This window comes from Astyanax mexicanus, chromosome 11, assembly GCF_023375975.1.
Source record: "Astyanax mexicanus isolate ESR-SI-001 chromosome 11, AstMex3_surface, whole genome shotgun sequence".
Lineage (NCBI taxonomy): Eukaryota > Metazoa > Chordata > Actinopteri > Characiformes > Acestrorhamphidae > Astyanax > Astyanax mexicanus.
Window position 1 is genome coordinate 10,427,890 of NC_064418.1, and position 20,637 is coordinate 10,448,526.

At 37.3% G+C, this 20,637-nt stretch overlaps 3 protein-coding genes across 4 annotated transcripts; all 3 read left to right on the forward strand.

Moving 5' to 3' along the window:
* The first annotated feature begins 1,626 nt into the window (after positions 1–1,626).
* On the forward strand, positions 1,627–9,185 carry gtpbp8 (GTP binding protein 8 (putative)). 2 transcript variants are annotated; one of them, XM_015608619.3, is made up of 7 exons: positions 1,627–1,842; positions 3,012–3,429; positions 3,530–3,628; positions 4,303–4,433; positions 4,523–4,622; positions 5,384–5,502; positions 7,842–9,185. In XM_015608619.3, exons 2-7 carry the CDS (start codon positions 3,106–3,108, stop codon positions 7,927–7,929), a joined length of 861 nt encoding a protein of 286 aa, XP_015464105.2. In that variant the 5' UTR covers positions 1,627–1,842; positions 3,012–3,105; the 3' UTR covers positions 7,930–9,185. The 2 variants fall into 2 exon arrangements, with proteins under 2 accessions (XP_015464105.2, XP_015464106.2); XM_015608620.3 differs by having other exon boundaries at positions 3,099–3,429.
* A 50-nt stretch (positions 9,186–9,235) lies between these two features.
* slc10a2 (solute carrier family 10 member 2) lies at positions 9,236–15,032 on the forward strand. Its single transcript, XM_015608618.3, has 6 exons — positions 9,236–9,822; positions 10,730–10,848; positions 11,390–11,478; positions 11,594–11,769; positions 12,307–12,464; positions 14,021–15,032. The coding sequence occupies exons 1-6, from the start codon at positions 9,443–9,445 to the stop codon at positions 14,197–14,199; spliced, it is 1,101 nt and encodes a 366-aa protein (XP_015464104.1). The 5' UTR covers positions 9,236–9,442; the 3' UTR covers positions 14,200–15,032.
* A 1,200-nt stretch (positions 15,033–16,232) lies between these two features.
* Positions 16,233–19,175, forward strand: LOC107197926 (toll-like receptor 13). Its single transcript, XM_015608615.3, has one exon. The coding sequence runs from the start codon at positions 16,233–16,235 to the stop codon at positions 19,134–19,136; it is 2,904 nt and encodes a 967-aa protein (XP_015464101.3). The 3' UTR covers positions 19,137–19,175.
* The last annotated feature ends 1,462 nt before the right edge of the window (positions 19,176–20,637 follow it).

Consider the following 20,637-nt stretch of genomic DNA (forward strand, 5'->3'; position numbering starts at 1 on the left):
TTTCCGTCGTCTGCACGAACTCGGCTTCAAATCTTGCGTTCCAGCAGTAAAACCGATGCTGAACAAGAAACAAATGGAGAAACGGCTGAAGTGGGCCAAAGAACACGGCGAGTGGACTGCTGAAGACTGGCAGAAAGTGGTCTTCAGTGACGAATCACGCTTCTGCATCTCCTTCGGCGACCAAGGTCCTCGTGTCTGGCGTCGTGGTGGCGAAACCTACAACCACGAGTGCGTGAAAAGATCCGTCAAGTTTCCCCAGAGCGTTATGGTCTGGGGATGCATGTCCGCTCGAGGTGTAGGGAAACTCTGCTTCCTCAAGAAGACTGTCAATGCTGCCGTATATCAAGATGTTCTGGAAACGTTCCTGATTCCGACTGTTGAGGAACAGTTCGGCGAAGAAGACTTCATATTTCAACAGGATCTTGCACCGGCTCATGCGGCAAAGTCGACCAAAGATTGGTTCACTAAAAAACAGCTTGAAGTTTTGGCATGGCCGGCCAACTCGCCTGACCTCAATGTCATTGAAAACCTTTGGGCCATCGTCAAGCGGAAAATTCGCGACAGAAAGCCTACTACGCTGGACCAACTGAAGCAGAACATCGCCACTGCCTGGGAAGCTGTGAGTGCGGAAACTTGCGACAAGCTGGTCAAATCGATGCCGCGGAGACTTCAGGCAGTCATACAAGCCAAGGGGGCAGCCACAAAATACTGAGAAAGTGATGATTGTAATTATAATAAAAATTATTCTAATTCAATGGAACGGTTTCTCCATTATTCTAATTCAATAAAACAACAGTGTCACAGTTAAATGGCCTAAATGGGCCTTTTGGAAAGCTCAGCTGAGCTAATTTTTCCAGGTAACGATTTCTGTGATTAGTCTAACGAGTAGGACAGGTGCGGTGAACACCTGATTTGCTTTCTGCACAAAAAAATGCATTCAAAGAATTTCATGATTGCACTATTTCAAACTATTCTAATTCGTTGACCAGCACCTGTATAGGCGTTGATGTTTCTGTGTACTTTGGCACAGAGTGTCACTTAACAGAGGCACACTGCTGCTGCAGCTCAGCAAATCAGCTCTCCCTCCTGCCCCGCCTCTAAACCCATACATCACCAAGTACCCCTCCCATTTTATAGCCACTTTTTCAAATTTATGCTGATGGAGTCAGCAAAATCAGGGGTTTAGTGCCCCCTTTAATCTCACAGACTGAAGTTCCAAATCAGAGCTGTATTGTTTTGTTCTGGATATAACCAGGTGTTCTGTTGGTTGTGCTACCTTGTCAAATCGTGCTACTTTAGGGTTTATTTAAATTAAAGTAAAAAAAAAAAATACATCAAAAGCACCATATTTGAAAATACTTGTGGTAGATATTTGGATAGCCAAAATCCCTGTCAGAGTGAAGTTAATGTAATACAGTTGATTAGAAACTGGTTTATGTATTTTTAATTGTTTATTACTCTTACTTTACTTACTAGTAATTGCTATTGACACTTTTTACACTTAAGCAAATAAGGACAGTGAGCCCAGTTCGGGTATTGCACCAAAGAACGTAGAATTATTCTGAAAAACGCATTACAACATTAAAAATGTGGGTCCGTTAAAACTACGGAACTTCTGTATAGCGTACTTGTTCCTGAGGGCTGTATGTCAGTGTGACACCGGTGCTGCAGCGCCGTGCTCTGTGTAAACAGTTGATACTAAAACTTTATTTTTCTTTATTTAACAGCAGATTCGGTTCTCCCGAGTGATAGAGTATATGTTCAGCTCCTAAACCTCCACATTAAATCCGCTTCACACAGCGAGCCGCGCTCAGTCTGATCCTCTGAGCTCAGCTGAGGAAGGTCAGTGTTTCTGCAGCAGAGCGGGACTCTCAGGACTCCGCTGTAAACCCAGCTTTATGTATCATTAGCACAACATAGCTATTTATACATTAACTCAGATAATTACTCAAAATCACAACGTAGCACTAATATACACAACTCAGTATGCTCAAAGAGTCGATAATAGTACCTGAAGTAAATACACAGAAATATACTAAACTATATAACCCGAACTAAACATGCAAAAATATACTATGTAATCTGAACTAAATATACAGAACTAAATACACAAAAATATACTACATTTGCAGAAAACTATAGTGAAAACGAAATAGTAAAAACTAAAAATATGTTCAATATATTAAGCTAAATTAACAGATAAATATATCAGTTATATCTGTTATATTGTATTAAATATATTGAATAAATTAAAGTAAATGTTCAAAATGTAGAGATAAATATACAAAATTTGCACAAATGTTTAAACTAAACTACTCAAACAGAAACATACCAGCTAAAAAAAATGAACTAAATATACAAAACGGAGAAGTATATAGTACAACGGTATACTAAATAAACTGAACTACATGTACAAAAATATACTTAATATTCAGAAATATATAAAGTAGTGAAAAGTAAAAATCACATGAATAAAGAAAACAAAATATTTTAAATATATTGAGCAAAAAATTACAGAAATATATTGAATTAATTCAAGAAAATGTTCAAAATCTAGAGATTAATATACAAAACACACTGAAATGTACTAGTTCTATTATGCAAAAAATCTATTTCACAACATGATCATTTGTAGTTGAGATTTCACAATTCAGAAAGTCAGCACAAAAGTCAGCAGAATATATAGTTATTCAGTCATTGCTTTCTCAACACAAGGTTTATAAATCTGTACATTTCTGAAACTTTCTCTATAAAAGGAATAAAGTTTGTTTAGGAAGGAGATAGGACAGTCTTACAGAGCAGATTAAACAAAAAATGAAACATGAAATAAAGAACAAATACCAGCTATCTTTTTAAAAATCACAACTTTTTAATCCTAAAGATGACAGATTAAACAAAATGTTCACGTTTTAGCTGATACTTTTATGTCTGTGCAATATTTGAATTATTTTTTTTTTCCAAGTTCTTGTAAACTTCATAATCCCCTCTGTTCTTGTCATTCTGTTTTACAGCTCCATGATGGCTTTGCTTTTTCTGTGCTGAATGATGTGTCTCAACCCATAGTTCATTAAGGTCTTTTACCTTGTCTCTTCAAGCAGCATCATAATGTCTGCTCTGAGTGGACGGTTTCTGCTGTGTCTTCCCCTTGCTGCTGGAACACTGTCCATGCGCTGTTCTCACCAGCTGGCCACCATGCGCCACGCCTCCCTGCTGCCAGAGAAGAAGCGCCAACGTCTCCTTTTTCCATTCAGTGAGCTGGAGGCACACCTATCACGGCAGATAGACCGGGCAAAATTCGAGCTCTTCCAGCCCACGGTGGAAGATCTCAGACAAGCAGAGAAGCTTTTCACTCCATCTCCTAAACACCACATAATGTACTCATCGTCAGCCGTCCGGACGGACCACCTGCCTGAACTCACACAGCCAGAGGTGAAATGAGAGCACCACAGGGCTGCAGATATTTGTGTTCATCCTTCCCCTGTGATAAAACCACTCAGTTCTGTGTGTGTTTGTGTTTGTTTGAGTACAGGTGTGTTTCATAGGCCGGAGTAATGTTGGAAAGTCCTCTCTCATCCGGGCCCTGTTCTCTCTCGCCCCAGAGGTAGAAGTGCGGGTCTCCAAAACTCCAGTAAGCAAATACCCTCTTTAAACAGCCAATATTGATCATTATTCTTAAACATGAGTTTTAAACATAAGTTTCAATGTTTTCCTTTATTTAAGTATTGAATTTATTTTCTACATTGTAGTTAATATTAAAGACATGAAATCAATTAAGGGACACATATGGAATTACATAGTAAACAGTAAAAAAAAAAAACTGTCCTCCACATTAATCCCCTGATCTTAGCCTGATCCACTGGGATGGTGATTTGGGATAAGCTGGAAGGAACAAATATTGTTAATCTACTGAGAAAATACAATCAGTGCAAATCTGTAATTAGAGTTAATTCCATAATAATAATAATTCCATGTGTTCCTGTATTGCTTTAATATAATCTTCAATATTAAATTTACAATGCAAAAAAATCATAAAAAGAAAGAAAACACTATAAATAATTTTAAATTGCTTAAAGATTAATGTGTCTTTTCCCATGAAGTTCCCAGATAATCCACCAAAGAGTAGGGAAATTTGTCAGATTGAAAAAATAAAACTTTTTTTGATTTTTTTTTTGTATTATTATTATTTTTATTATTGCTTAATGATTAAGATAATACATTATTTAATTGTCACACTGATTTTGTAAAGTTTTTAAAAAGTCCTTCTTCACCTGGTATTACAGTGTTTATAACTGTGTTGTGTAGGGGCACACAAGAAAGCTGAATTTCTTCACTGTGGGGAGAGCCTTTACACTAGTAGACATGCCTGGATATGGACACCGAGCTCCAGGTGATTTTGTGGACATGGTGGAGCCCTACCTTCAGCAGCGTCACAAGTAGGAGTCATAAGAATGGCCATGATCTGAGCAGTCTGCTGTGATTGGTGGATATTATGTGACATTTTTCTCTCTTATTTACTCATCAGCCTCGTTCGGACGTTCCTGTTGGTGGATGGAGGTGCTGGGCTGCAGAAGCTTGATTTGGTTGCTGTGGAGATGTGTGAGGAATTTGGTATTCCATATGTGGTAAGTGTTACCTTGGTCTTCTGCAGCTGCTTTTATAGACCAGCAGGTGGCAGCAGTGTAGAGCAGAACATCTCCACTGTGGTAAAGTAAAAAATACAGTATATGTACATATGTATGTGGACTCCTTCAAATAAAGGGTTTTAGCTACTCTACAGTTCATCACTAGACACACAGTTTAATACATTAAGCTCAAACACGTTAAGAGGCAAGAACTGTATGTAATTAACTCTTGCTTGAGAAGTTCAGCACAGCTGTTAATTGAAAGGCATACCAGCTATCTACTATAATTTGACTGAGAAAATTCAACCAATATGTGCAAAGCTCTCATCTAAGCAAAATGTGCTTTTTTAAAGAATCTAAAATATTGTGGTTTGTTTAACACTTTTTGTTTACTTAATAATACAATTAAAAAGGGGTTCCTCATAGTTTAGTTTAAGTATAATTAAGTATTATTGTTTAATTGTACTTTTTTTAATAAATAAAAAAAACCCACTGAATTTAAGGTGTGTCTAAACTTTGACTGTTACTGTGTTTGACATTTCTCACAACTAAAAGTTATTTGGCAAAAGAAAAGAACTTATTCATATAAGTTTTAAAACAGATACACATTTTCTAACTAAATATCAGCACCTTCACCATTCAAAGGACAATGTTCTGGGCATTTGAATGTTTGAACATTTCCTGCTCTCAGTTTTTATTTTGAGTGCTGTGTGTTTAGTTTAATTAGTTTAGATTGATTTTACCTTTTTATCTGATTTCAGCTGGTGGTGACTAAAATAGACAGAACCCGGCAGGGGGCTCTGCTGGCTCTTCTGCTGCAGCTCCAAGACTTTATCAAAGATCAGACGAGCACCTGCTTCGCTCAACCTTTTCTTGTGAGGTAAAACATCCTCAGAATATCTCAGTATCTTACATTGAGTTTCTTATGGACATTTTATTAGGGTTAAACCTGTCACAATAATTACATTATTAAGTTATCACATAATATATTGTCGATGTCCAATGAAAGACAAGTATTTCCAAAATAGCAACTTTACAGGAGGGAGATAAAGCCTTCTTAACATTAATGGATCTCAATAAAAATGAGTTTATTTTAGGTAATATTGGAGATATTCTATTGGTCCATTCATCCGAAATGTGTGTAGTAAACTTAAAATCAACTAAATAGAGATACTTGTTTTTCATTGGACAATAACAATAATAACATGAACATAACAATTTGTGGTGATAAAGATATTGTCCAGTGTAATTACATGATTAGCTAGTATGTTGGATGTTTAAACATTTATGTTTTATTTATTTTGGATACCTAAATAAGTTCATAATCCACAACTGCATTGTGTAATTGTTATGCTATTATTTTATAATCATATCAGTGTCACAATATTGTTGTATAAAGTAATACCATCAATGCAATTATTTTTGGGACAATAATTTGTTTTTATCATTTGTAATGATCTTTGCGTTGATAGTCAAAAGTATTTGAAGGTCAAATGCACAAACATAAAAGCTGACCTTCAGGGTTATCTTGCAGTAGCACTTTTGATGCCAAAGTAATTCAGATATCTTACAGTCCTTTTGTAATTTTACGAAGGTCTCTCTTACCAGATCACTTCCTTATTCACTTGCGAACCATTAATTATGTGATCCTCCTGGGCTGGTGCAGCTGGCTGACCCTGCCACACCACCTCTGACCTGCTGTTAACAGTATCTTTATCTGATAGATTGATAGATAGATAGAGGTCCCAGTCAGTGCGAGAGATGAGAAAGTGTAAATGGAATCAGATAGCAATAAGCTCACTGATAAGATTAGATTAGAGGATAACGTACATTTGCACACACACACGAACACGCACAACACGAACACACACTCCTCCAGATTGAATTATACCGCCATGCTTGTTTTAGTGCCAGATGGTGGCACTTTACAACGAGAGGTCATGGTCAGAAACCGCAGGCCTGGGTGCGTCTCTTAAGGAATACAGGAAGTTGCCATTGCGAGATAAAGAAGTGATAAGGCACATACCTGCCAGCTACTTCAGAGTCATATAACAGTAGCAGCGCACACACTGTACTCGACCTGGCCGATATGACCTGAAACCTTATCTTGTCTATATTTTTCCATATCATTTAATTTTGATCAGTATCTATAATCATGTGAATAATAAGTTAAACCAAAAATTAAGGAGATTAAAAAGGGGGGTTATTCTGTTTTGCCACAGTAACAGCTTCTACACTTATGCATATGCTTTAGACTAGCTATAGGAACATTGCTATGAGGTGGATTTTCATCCACTGCAGCATCAGTGAGGTTGTAAAGTAAAAAAGTACAAAAACTTAGTGACATTAATTAAGTTATAAATTTTGGTTATTACTGGAGTAATTATTTTTTAGATAACTTTTTCTTCTACTTCTTACATTTTCACACAATCTGAACTTTCTAGCCTCATTATTCCTGTTTTATTTCAGCTTGTTTTCATTACAGCTTCTAATTGTTAAAAAAAAAAAAATATCCGATACATATCTCCATCCAGACGGAGTGAATCTGATTGTTGTTTGATGTAGAGAAGTATAAACATATACCATTCTGACACCCTATTGATTTATACATGATCTAACAAGAACATAGCAGACGAGTGTAGCCTAGTATGAAGATGATCCATGTCCAAACTGAACTACTTTAATGTATTTATATTGTACTAAAATGCATTTATTTTATATAATGAGAATATATGCAGCTGAAACATGGAGCCTTATGCATTCCAAAATCCTCAACATTAACAAAGTCATTGTGACTTTTTAAAAAATGTGTTTTGAATGGGAGGAGGGGCACAGATGTTAAGGTACAGAGGCTACCATACAGGGGTTGTGGTACAGTATTTTGCTATATTGTAAGCAAGGCTATATTTTGCTATTGTTTATATCAAACAACATAGGACACAAACCTCACTGTCTAATTTATAATATCTGAATAAAAAAAGTTTACTTTTTACACTGCCATCTAGTGGTCAGAGTTTAAACACAACATAAAATGAACTAATGTCTGACACCTTTAGTTGTGAAGTAATCATTTGAAATCTAAAACATATGCAATACAATATTGATATTTTTTTACCACTCTATTCATAATGTTTTGGTCAATCTGTGTTTATATACATGTTGTGAGACATGCTTTGAGTTCTAAAATCAGTCTTGGATTCTCTGTTTTCTCTGTTTCAGTTCAGTGCAGTACTCAGGCATCCACCTTCTCAGGTGCTTCATAGCCCATGTGACGGGAAACCAACAGCTGGACTCCAAAACCACCTGAGACCCAAATAAAGACAGAAAACACTTTTCCCACAAGTTCTTCCCACAAAGACTTCTAAAATCTGATGCTGTTCGAGACAAAGCTTGGTCTGAGGCCTGGACTGAAGCCCAGAGTAAACATGGACTCAACTTCAGAATAAAGCAGTGACTCAACCAAAGACTCAAGCATGGACCCAAGTTTGGACTCAAGCTCAGACTGAAACTATAGACAACCTCAGTGTTAAGCCCTGACTCAACTAGAGAATGAAGCATGGATTGAAGCACAGATTGTAATCCACACTGACAGTCAAGCGTAAACTCAGACTGATCCCCAGACTCAAACTTAGAATAAAGCCTTGACTTAATCACAGACTGAAGCCCAGGCCAAAGCCCAGACCATACCATAGATTCAACTTTTAACAAAAGCTCAGACATAAACCCACACTAAATCATATATTTAACCTCACACTGAAGGTTAAACTGAAGCTCAGCCCAATGTCCAGATCCAAACTTAGACTCAAGATCATACAGAAACCCAGACTGAAGCTTATCTATCTGACTGTGCCATTTCAGACACCCAAGCAGCCAGTATGAATGATCTGGGGCCAGCATTTCATAAACCACCAGTGTCTTAGTAAGATCATAGCTTCTGTATCCCTTCTTCACACCATTTTCTTGATTTCATGAAGTGGAGAGATTTTACCCGATACTCAGAAACTCAGAATTTGTTGTTCTCTGCAGGCACTTGTAGAAAGGAGTAAGGAAGGGATTGTTCAAGGGTTTTTGGTTCGGGCTTAAAAAAAAAAATCCTTGCCCAAAACAATCCACTTTAGGCATTTTTACACTGTGGAATTCCACTGACCTTTGAGTTTGGGTCTTTAAACTTTAACTTTGGGCCCGTGTGTTGGTTAAAGTGTGAGAGCCTTGTTTAGCACTCATAACTTCCAAGCTTCTTGGAGTTTTACAGCTGGTGCTTTCTTTTTACGGGTCTTTTTTACGGTCCTTGTTCCTTCTGACGCACTCAGAGCCTCATAGCAGGTAGGCATCCTACCCAAGCATTTCTGAGGTAGTAGTGATGTATTAATGATGATTGGTGGTGGTGGTGGTAGTGATGTTGCACTGGTATACCTACAAAAAGTCCAATAAAAAGTGTTATAAAAGAGCAGGGTGGTGCAATTGCATTTATTGTCTCTAAAGTTGAAACAATGACATTTTCCCTGCTTTTATATGTGTATGTGTTTGGACACTGACCCCATTAAAACATTTGCCGCAAGTTAATTTTTCATCGTTTTGCCCATTTTTATTTGCCCTCCGCAGGTATTAAAGGGTGGTAAAACGTTCAAGGAGTCTCTGTGCACGTCTCGTCACCAGGGGGGAGAAGGAGGGAGAGAGAGCAAGTGAGAGAAGCAAGGAAACACAACTGGAAACATCAGGACTTTCTCGCTTTGGATTGTACTCAAAACCCTGACTTGCTTGCTTGCTTGCACTCTCTCTTCTTTCCTATTTTGTCCATCAGCACCCAAAAACAAACCACCATGGCGACCCCAGAGCCAGTCTGCCATGCCAATGCCACCATCTGCTCTGGCACGTCCTGCTTGGTCCCCGAAAGCAACTTCAACGCTATCCTGAGTCTGGTCTTGAGCACAGTCCTCACAGTCATGCTGGCCATGGTCATGTTCTCCATGGGCTGCACGGTGGACGCACCCAAGCTTTGGTCACATATCCGCCGACCCTGGGGCATCTTCATCGGCTTCCTCTGCCAGTTCGGGATCATGCCTTTTGTCGCCTTTGCTCTCTCGCTGGCTTTCCAGGTGCTGCCCGTCCAGGCTGTGGTCATCATGATCATGGGTTGCTGCCCCGGAGGCTCCAGTTCCAACATCATTGCCTACTGGCTAGAAGGAGACATGGACCTCAGGTGAGGTCAAAGAAGATGTTGGTTCAAATATGTTCTGTCATAGAGGAGTTCTTGAGAGTGATGTTGTAGAACAGTGGTCTTCAAACTGGTCCTTAGATGGTTGGAGCAAAAATCTGGACCCTTGGGGTCCCTGAGCACCAATTTGAAAAGCACTAATCAATTTTGGTTTAAAGCAGTTTTTTTGAAAGAAGAACCAAACTGTAGGGTTTCAAAACAGGTTCTTTCATTAAATTGCTACAGATATACCATTGTATGGTACCAAATATAATGACTTTTTAAAGTATATAAAACTAAAGTATATACTTTATAAATATGCCATAATTTAATAAATGTTCATTTAATTAATAATACTGTACAGTGGCCCATGTTTTGCATGTTGTTTGATTGAGTTTAGTCTGCCTTCTCCAGGGTCATTTTTTAATCAATAGATTAAAATAGATTTAGCAAATAGATTTTTAATCAAATAAGTAGTTATACTAACTACAGTATGTAATCGTAGAAGTGGTTTCCTATCATGTTAATAAATTTAAAATTATTATTTGAGCTTAATTAAATCCACAAGATGAATGCAGTTTTCTCTAACTGAGCTAACCAGGGCAGTCTCTGAACAATTTGTGTTTTATTTTTTGCACAAGACAAATCTTCTTGAATTTTATCCAACATAATGTTTAATCAATGTCATAAAATAACATTTAATAAAAGCTAATGTTGAGGATGCTAAAACATTGTATATAAAATTTGACTCTTTAAACTACTGTCTTAATGAAAAAAAAATACATAGCATGATTATTACAACACAATTAATACATAAACTATAGGCCAACTGTGGAAAACAGCCCTGTTGATCAGAATGTGGGTTGGAGTTGTGCAAGTGTTTTACACAGGTCTGTCTTTTTCCTGCACACAGTATCAGTATGACCACCTGTTCATCGATCCTGGCTTTGGGGATGATGCCTCTCTGTCTGCTCATCTACACCTCAGTGTGGACTTCAGCAGATACCATTCAGATTCCCTACGACAGCATAGGTGAGACACAATCATACAGAGCTTTGTTTATTCTGTTGAGTTATTCTATAACCACAATAACTCATTCAGTATCCACAATAAATTATTCACTATGAATTATTTACTATCCTCTGTACTTTTTAAAACAACAATACCAATTATTTAGTATCTACTTTTTATTGTTTTGTCTCCGTTATGATTTTTTCAGTAACTACTATAAATTGTGAAGCTACTACTATAAAGTATTTAGTATTTATTCTGAACAGTAACTTCTATAAACTAATGAATTAAATTGATTGCAATGAATAGTTCAATTATTAGGATGTTTTTTTTTGCATCCTCTATAAATTATTCAGTATCTGTTAAGACTTTAATATCTAGTGTGAATAATTCAGTATTAAATATGAATTATTCCATAAACACTTTGAATTGTACAGTATATAATTTTTTTATCTCGTATCCTTAATGAATTATCCACAAACTACTTTGAACTATTAGTGGGGCAATAAAGCGTGGACAAGCATACGGATCCAACTCTTAAACTAGACCTTCTTGTGTTCAGGAATTACGCTGGTGAGTCTGCTTATTCCAGTCAGCGTGGGAATGTTCGTCAAGCACAAGTGGCCCAAAGTGGCAAAGAAGATCCTGAAGGTAAGTCTAAATTAATTTCTAGACGGAATGCCTGTCGTAAAACCCCTTTTGATCTGCTGATGTGTTTATTAAAATGCTTCTCACAGTGTGATGATGGGAACTCTTGTTTTTCTAGGTTGGATCTATTGTGGGCATCCTTCTGATCATTATCATCGCTGTGGTGGGGGGTGTGCTCTATCAGTCCTCCTGGACGATCGCGCCCGCTCTGTGGATCATCGGAACCATTTACCCTTTCATCGGTTTTGGTCTGGGCTTTTTGCTGGCACGCTTTGTTGGACAGCCCTGGCACAGGTAGAACACTGAGCACTTAAATGACCTACGTGTTTATTAAGATTAGCGCAGCTGTTTTTAAGACGGAACTTTATTTTAAAATGTAGAATTTATTGAAGTTTCCCAATTAAATTGTTCAGAATCTAGAGTGAATATTCATTAACACTATGGATTATTCACCATCCTCTATGGATTGCTTTTAATGCAGTATGAATTATTCAGTGTCCAGCAGGAATGATTAAGTTTGTGATATCAATTATTCAGTATCCACCATGAATTGTTCAGTTTTCCAAAAAAAATTATTTAGTATTTGCAATTAATTATTTAACATCTAATATAAATATGTACTAATTGCTATGATTCATTAATTAACTATTACTCAATTACTATTAATTAATTTTAATTACTTGTTACTGGAATGATGGTGCTCCATCCAGTACTTTTAAAATGTGCACTGAATCAGCATGTGTTCCAATACTTTTGTCCATACAGTTTCACTAGGTATACTTCACTGTAGCCATTTATTGGTTATTAATAAGTAATATGTGTTTATGACAGGTGTCGCACCATCGCCCTGGAGACAGGCTTCCAGAACTCGCAGCTGTGCAGCACCATAGTCCAGCTGTCCTTCGCCCCTGAAGAGCTGGAGGTCATGTTCGCCTTTCCCTTAATCTACAGCATCTTCCAGATGGTGGCGGCCGTTATGGCGGTTGGAGGTGAGTTTGATGCACAAATGTAAATCTGTGTAAATGTGTGTGATCTATATGTAATACTTCTTCCTGTGCAGTAACTATGGAAACCAAGTAATATGGACCAGTTACAGTTAGAAAGATAATTGAAAGAATGTGTGGCTTATAGGCAGTTATTTCGTATTTATTCTAATATAAATTATATAATATTAATGTATAATTTAGTATCCATTATGAAATGTTCATTGTCTTCTATTAAATAATCCACCATGTTTCACAAAATATTTAGCATCAAACATTAATTATTTAGTATATACTAATTAATTGTTCTACAAAAAAATCTGAGTCTGAATTGAAAATCCTATAACATTGTGGTTTGTTTACTATGCAGTATGAATTATTTTCTATCCATTATAAATAGTCTGAACAGAATCTAGGATAAATATTCAGTAACACTATTGATTATTTACTATGAATTATCTAGTGAAAGTGTCTAGGATTAATTATTTAGTATCTACTATTAATTTTGCAGTATGCATTATGAAACATTCAGTATCGTGAATAAATGATTATAATAAATTATTCAGAATCAAGGATGAATATTCATTAACGCTTTGGTTTACTCACTATCCTCTATGAATTGCTTATAATGCAGTATGAATTATTCAGTGTCCAGAAAGAATGATTAAGTATCTAGTATGAATTATTCATTGTGCAAAAATGTTATATTCAGTATCTGCTATTAATTATTTAGCATCTAATATAAATATGTACTAATTGCTATGACTAATTAATTATTATTGTATTAGTTACTTAATCAATTTGTGAAATTAATGGTCACTACAATTGCCTTTAATTAAAACTTTTCATTAGTTACTAAATGATTTTTTTTGTCCTGTGATTAATTAATCAGAATTAACACGTTAATTTGACATCCCTAGTATGGATACTTATTTAAGACATCATATAGTCATACAGAAGAAGTGTGACCTCATTTATGTACTGTGATCTCAGTTATTAATAAGGAAGAGTATTAAACTATTAATGAGAACTATAATAATATGGTAACACTTTACAATAAGGGTCACAATTAACACTACTTATGACAGAAACGAACATTGTTAAATCCTTAAATAATGTCTCCACTAATTCTTTATTAAGAATTAGTTTACTAAGTTAAGACATTATTAATCAGTACTAAATTTACAACTAACACTTAAGAATTATGTAAATAATAATGAATTGAGAAATAAATTAGTAGTTACTAATGACTAATTTACTACTAATTTAGCTTACTAATGTTTAATCTTATTGTAAAGTGTTACCAATAATAATAATACCGGTAATAAGAAAAAAAATAATACATTATTTTTGTATAGCGCTTTTGTGAAACCCAAAGATGCTTACAGTCATTAACACATATAAGATACAGAAACAGACAGTACACAACCAGGCATAGTTTAACAGTTAAGAGGAACATCAACTCAACAGTACTACTCAACTATTACCCACACAGAGCCGCAAAAATGTTTTAATTATTTAACAGTCAGTCTGACCTCTGCCTGTGGCTCTAACCCTTCCAGGCTACCAGTTGTACAAGAGGCACTGTAAGAAAAGCGTGCCTGTGGAGGACAGTGAGAGTGGGGCCGGAGGTTCTGATATTGTCCCCTGTAAGGAGAAGCAGGACTATGGTTTGGACAATCAAGGATTTCGGTTTGATGAGAACGGCAACGCTAACAAAGGCAGCATGACTCAACTGTGAGTCAGAGTCCCTCTCACTCTGAGCCCCCCCAACCGAGGCGTCTGCTGGCAGAAGGGTATACCCAGACCTCCCCCTCCCAGACTGGAGGAATGAACTGCGGGTCCAGACCCTCATTATTTATTAGTCTTTCAAGCTGTGGCAAGCCGGGTGCAACAATCGAATTGACCACGTCAGTAAGAGCGCCCTGTGTGAGAAATGCGCACTTATATAGACTGTTGTTGGGTCAGTTCATAAAGTACCTCCCCCCAGGTCAACCTAAGAGCCATGACTGATCCAGATTCAGATTTAGATCAGGCTCCTGAATCCCATTGGCTCTTCTTAACAACAGCTTTTGAGCTGGACACATATCAGCCCAATTCCAGTAAAGACATTAAATATTTCCAATAACCTACAGAACCAATTTTTGCTCTTCAGGTGAATCACAGGCTTTTCTTACTGTACTGTTCTTCTGTTGTAACTTAAAATTAAATTTACTTAAAACTTTACTTAATGGTTTCTAAAATTCTAATATTGGGTGCTCAGCATTTTTAGCTTCTTTCAAACACTGTACACAAAATTTTGAGTCAAAATGACATGTTGAAAGAATGAATCTGCAGACTCGACTCAAAGCTTTCAATAAACCAGCATTACTATATGAACAGTATAAGATGGGATATATGGGGTATACATAATTAACATTATTGACGTTTATAATTGTCTTTATTTAAGTTGAAATTGTCTGCGTATAAAATATCTTGTCTAAGCTGCTGTATTTTGCATGTGCATTTTTCAATATGACCTTATTTTTAATATTTATATGTCCAAAAAAAAAGAAAATAAATCTTGGATTGTTATTTCTGTGTTGGGTTGTGTAAAATTACTATGTGTATTTGTTTTTTTGTTTTTTTTTACTTTATTGCCATTAACACACATTGACAGGCAATTAACATTGTGTAACAAAATCTCCTTGAGATCGGGCTTCACTTAACACATATTATATACAAATAGAATCACTGTGTATGTGTATTTGTGTCAGATCTCTCAGATGTTGGTGAATACCAGTACCAGTCAAAAGTTGTGAAGAGGTAGATTTGGTATATTTCCATATTCATAATAATCCATATTATAGCACAATGTTATAGAACTACTCAACTAAGTAAAGAAAAAATACTTTAAGAAATTAAGGTTTAAAATAATACTCCTATTTATTTCAGCTTGTTTTTATTATGGCTTCTCATTGTTCTCATTGTGTGATTGGATGAGAAGTATAAATATTTACCATTCTGACACCCTATTGGTTTATACGATCCATCACACCGGCACACGTCACGCTCCACATTCCAGCAAGAACATAGCAGATGTATATAGCCTAGTATGAAGATGATCCGTGTGGAGACTCAAGAGAACTCCAGACAAACTCCAGTCAAACTAACTTCTTTAATATATTGACATTCTACTAAAATACATTCATTTACAATGAGCATATATGCAGCTGAAACAGGGAGCCTAGTGCATCCCAAATGTATCAACATACATAATATAACATTATACTCATTATTACTTTTAGAAAAATGTGTTTTGGGAAGGGGGTAGTGCACTACAGGATTCTGTGGCATTGCCTAAACTTTTGTTCTTAATGCAACTTTTTCTCCTTGCATTACTTTTTCATGTCAAGTAGTTTTAAAAGCAGTACTTCTTCACTTTTACTTAAGTAAAAATATTGAGTTAATTCTTCAACTTCTATAGAAGTACTTTGAACCCTAATATCTATACTTCTACCTCTATACTTCTACCTCATTCTAATGAATGTGAATATTTTTGACATATCCCCCCTGTGTAGCAATTTAGCTCCGCCCCTTCACACTGATATGTGGCACTGATACGACCCCCTCTAAACAAACTTTGACAAAAAGATTAAAAAGGAAGTGAAAGTGCTTCCTGTAGAAGAATGCAGATTTTTATATAAAAGCTAGAATCCATGACCAGAGCAATCATTCTAACCAGCAGGCAGTGTTGTGTCTTCAAGTCAATGAAAATAAATGTGGGAAACCACCATGAAGTCCAAAGCTGGAGAACATCATCAGAAGATTTGTACAGTTTCTTTTCTCGACTCCCTGCTCGTGCTGTTGCTCGCTGTTCCATCAGCGCAGAGCTGGCTGGCTGGGAGGTGTAACGTGTATGAAGACAAAAACTACTGGTTCAAAGAGGTGAGCTGCCGTGGAGAGAAGCTCATAGCCGAATGTTTTGGAGTCACGGACATCAGAGAAGACTTAAAAGGTCTTCCCCCTAACCTGCTGAGCCTGTGTGTCGATATGGACCCTCACTTGCCAGACACTCCTTTGGACTCGGGTTTATTTTCTCGTTTTGTCTCGTTGGAGTTTCTAAACATTAATGGATGTTTCTCACAGATCCAAGCCGGAGCTTTCCAGGGTTTGTCAAATCTCACTGGATTGCAGCTTTTTTCACAGTGGAGCGACAGTTCAGCTGGTTGCTGTGAATCAGCTTTCGGATCATCGGTTTTCCATCATCTTACAGCTTTGAAAATGCTGGACATTGCTCTGTATAATTTGACGACCATGGCTTTGGATGCATTCGAAGGAATCCCTGAGCTGGAGCTGTTTCAGATTCATGTGTGCATTGAAGACTGGTCAGAGGTGATCTGCCGTCTGACACGTTTAAATGTGGTTCACGAGTTCACTTTGATTGCTCACCACATAGGAATTCTTAAACATCCAGACTGCACCAAATGGAATATATCTACTGGAGGGAGTAGTTTTTTATGCAACCTTAGTAATCCAAACTTGCTCTTCAATAAAATAGAAAAGATTGAGCAAGGAGCTTTGACGTATTTCGGAGATTTAGCGCACATCACTTTGGAAACATGGCCAGGTGTATCTGTGTTAATGTATCTGTCTTTGTTTGGGTTCAGTAAAATAACCAATCTCTCAGTAATGGGCTATCAAATCGATTTAGGAGAACTGTGCCAACTCTCGGAGAGGTATTCAGCTGAAGAAGTTGGTGTTAACTTTGAAATTATCAACACATCATCATTAGTTGCTGTAACAGGTTGTAACAAGCTTAAAGCAGTGTATCTTTATTCTATGGGCATCATTGAACACCGTTATTTGTACATGAATGATTTTCTGAGCTTCACAAACCTCTCCTCACTGGCTGTGATGTCAATTTTACTCGACCCACTCGACTTAAGGTCTATATGCCTTTCTTCCCCACTGTCAGTTCAACATTTGTCTTCACTGACGATAAACAAAAGCAATCTCACAAAATTAGTTAGTGATCAATTCACATGTTTCTTCAGTCTCGAAACGGTAGACCTGTCCTGTGACCGAATTTCTGAGATTGAAGAATTCGCCTTCAGAGGGCTTGATCAGGTACAGATCTTAGACCTTCAACAGAATATCATCAGGCACATTCGTAAGCACACATTCAGCGGCTTATTTGCTCTTACTTACCTTGATCTTCATGAAAACCCGATCTCACAAATCGAGACAAGATCATTTGAGCATTTGACCAACCTTCAGCAGTTTCTGCTGGGAGACCTAAACTTCTCACCAACAGATCCAAACATCCGGCTTAATTTAACCGATGTGTTTGGAGAAATCCCGAGTCGTCTGGGTCACCTCTTTATTAGTTCAGGCCTGAGACCAATGCAGTTGGCTATTGGCACTTACGGAACACGAGGAAAACTGAACCAAAGCCTGAGCCTGCATATTAATGGACAATATGTGATGGTTGAGGATTGTGAAAGCTCACTCCTGGAATCTGTGGTCACGCTAAGAATCAATTCGGGACAAGTCCTCTGTGGTTCTGAATTCATAGGAAGTTACACAAGGCGAGTGGAATATCTGCAATTCATATCCACATTCCCAGAAGATGTTGGGGACATCAAAGCGATCAACCAGCTGGTTCATCTTAGGAAACTGAGTTTGGAAAACATAGACTTGTCCAAGCAGCCGTATGCCGCTGTTATGTTACACAATCTGAGCAAACTGGAGAGTCTTGCCTTGACAAACTGTAGGATTGACTTTCTTGACGGGAGTCTAACTAAAGACTTGAAGTCCCTGAAACTTATGGTCTTGTCTTTAAAAGACACGGTTAAGATATTTTCCAACTTTGCTGAGAATCTATCTAGCTTGAAATATCTCTATTTTTCTCATTTACGACTCCATTGCAATTGTGATAATGCGTGGCTCATCTCTTGGGCTCAGAACAGCAAACTGGTGGAGGTGCACATGCGTGATCCGTCCATTAAAGAAATGGAATGCCTGGCGAAAAACGGAATCGACCATCACAAATTTGTTCAATACACCAAAGAGGATTGTTCCTTTGAGGCACAGTTTGTGCTGTTTGCCTCCACCTCCTTGTCTGTGGTGATGTTCATGCTTGCAGTGGTTTTCCACCGATTGGCAGGACCCTACGTTCTGCCACTTTATTACATCGTCCATGGATGGTTTCAGGAGGCTTTGAGGAAAGACAGTAAACGTCGTTATCGTTATGATGCTTTTGTCTCCTACAGTGGCCAGGATGAACAGTGGGTTGTGGAGAAACTCCTGCCCAACCTAGAGAATCGTGGGCCTCCATTTCTGCGCCTGTGTCTGCACACTAGAGACTTCCAGCTGGGACAGGACATTGTGGAGAACATCACTGACAGCCTTTACAGCAGCCATCGCACTCTTTGTCTGGTCAGTCGAAATTACCTTCGCAGCAACTGGTGTTCTCTGGAGCTGCAGCTGGCCACTTGCCGGCTACAGGTGGAACACAGGGATATTCTTATCCTGGTGTTTTTGGAGAAGATACCTTCAAAAATGTTGTCTGCCCACCACCGACTGGCCAGGCTTGTGAAGACCAGGACCTATCTGGCCTGGCCTCAGAAAGCTGAACTGCAGGACGAGTTCTGGGAAAGGATGTGGAATAAACTGAAGCCTAAAACAGGCAACTAGAAACGTGAGAATGGACATCCCTGCAAAGGTTTAACTGTAGTTCTGTATCTGTTTCTTTGCATACTTAATTATCCTCCTTTCTTCCTGTTCTTCAATGCTTGTTTTACAATATAAAAAAAATTTATCATGTTTTTGAAATATATTTTTAAAAAACAATTTAACTAATAAATTCTTCTCAATTTCTTTAGTCATATTTATAAAACAATGGCTGTTGCAGTTGCACAAAGTATGAAGGTTCATGGTGGTTCATTTACTTCAATACTTGAGAAAATGTCAAAGATGAAGTGAAACTCCAGCATTAGCTCTGAGCCAGAATGACTGATATAGTGGTGGTAGCACCCTGGTGTACAGAGTAAAAATAAATACAGCTAATCAACGAACACGTCCACACCCTGTTGTACATTTACTGAACACTTGATCGAAAAAATAAATACTGTACTGTGTAATACTGAGGAAAAAAAACAAGCAACACTCCACTTGTGACATTTGACCTGATTGTGGCATGTTGTTCCTTTTTGTGCGGTTCTAAAACTGGTTTTACGGACAGTCAGACAGTCCATGTTTTTGCTGTTTCCCAAAATTAGTTAATTTGAAGCAAAAAAAAAAAAAAAAAACACACAACATGTGCTCTACTCAACATCACACTGATGTGCTGGTAAGGTGTTTAAAGAAGGGTTTCTTAATTCTGGTCCTAGCACCCTAACACCCTGCCCAGCACATTTTAGAGGTTTCCTACTTAAAAAAAAAAAAAAAACACACACACACACACACACACTATAACTCTGAAGGGCGTATTAACGAGCTGATTCATTGCATCAGGTGTAATGAAAGATGAGAAAGCCACAGATTTGCAGGGCAGGAGGCCTCCAGAAGCAGGATTGAGAAACAATCTCTTAAAAAAAAAAGGGTACACAGCTATATTTGATCTGCCAGCGCAAATCTGATAATAGGCACATCCAAATGCACCTGTAAAGAGGTGGAAGTAACGAATTACATTTATTCATGTTACTGTTACTGAGTAGATTTTGAGTATTTTGTCATTTTTAAAGTAGTTTTTAAAATAGGTAATTTTACTTTTACTCAAGTACATTTTGAACCAATACAGGATGCGATTGTTCCGTATTTTTATAAATGTCCAATCCACGTCTGATACTTACATCCACCCTAAACCCCTCCTCTCTCCCGTCGCTGCTCTGTGCTGCTGCAGCGGACACCAAATTATTATCTGGAATAATAGTTCATTTAAAATTATTTCATTTATGATTTGTTGTACTTTTTTTTACATCGAATAATTTAAAGTATCTATGTAACTTTTACTCAAATTATATTTTAAATTGAGTACTTTTTTACTTTTACTCGGGTAGATTTTTAGATGGGAACTTTTACTTTTACTTGAGTAGAATTTTAGCAAAGTAAAGGTACTTTTACTTAATTACATTTTTTCAGTACTTTTTCCACCTCTGCACATGTATGTGGTCACAATTTGTTTTCACAATCAGAA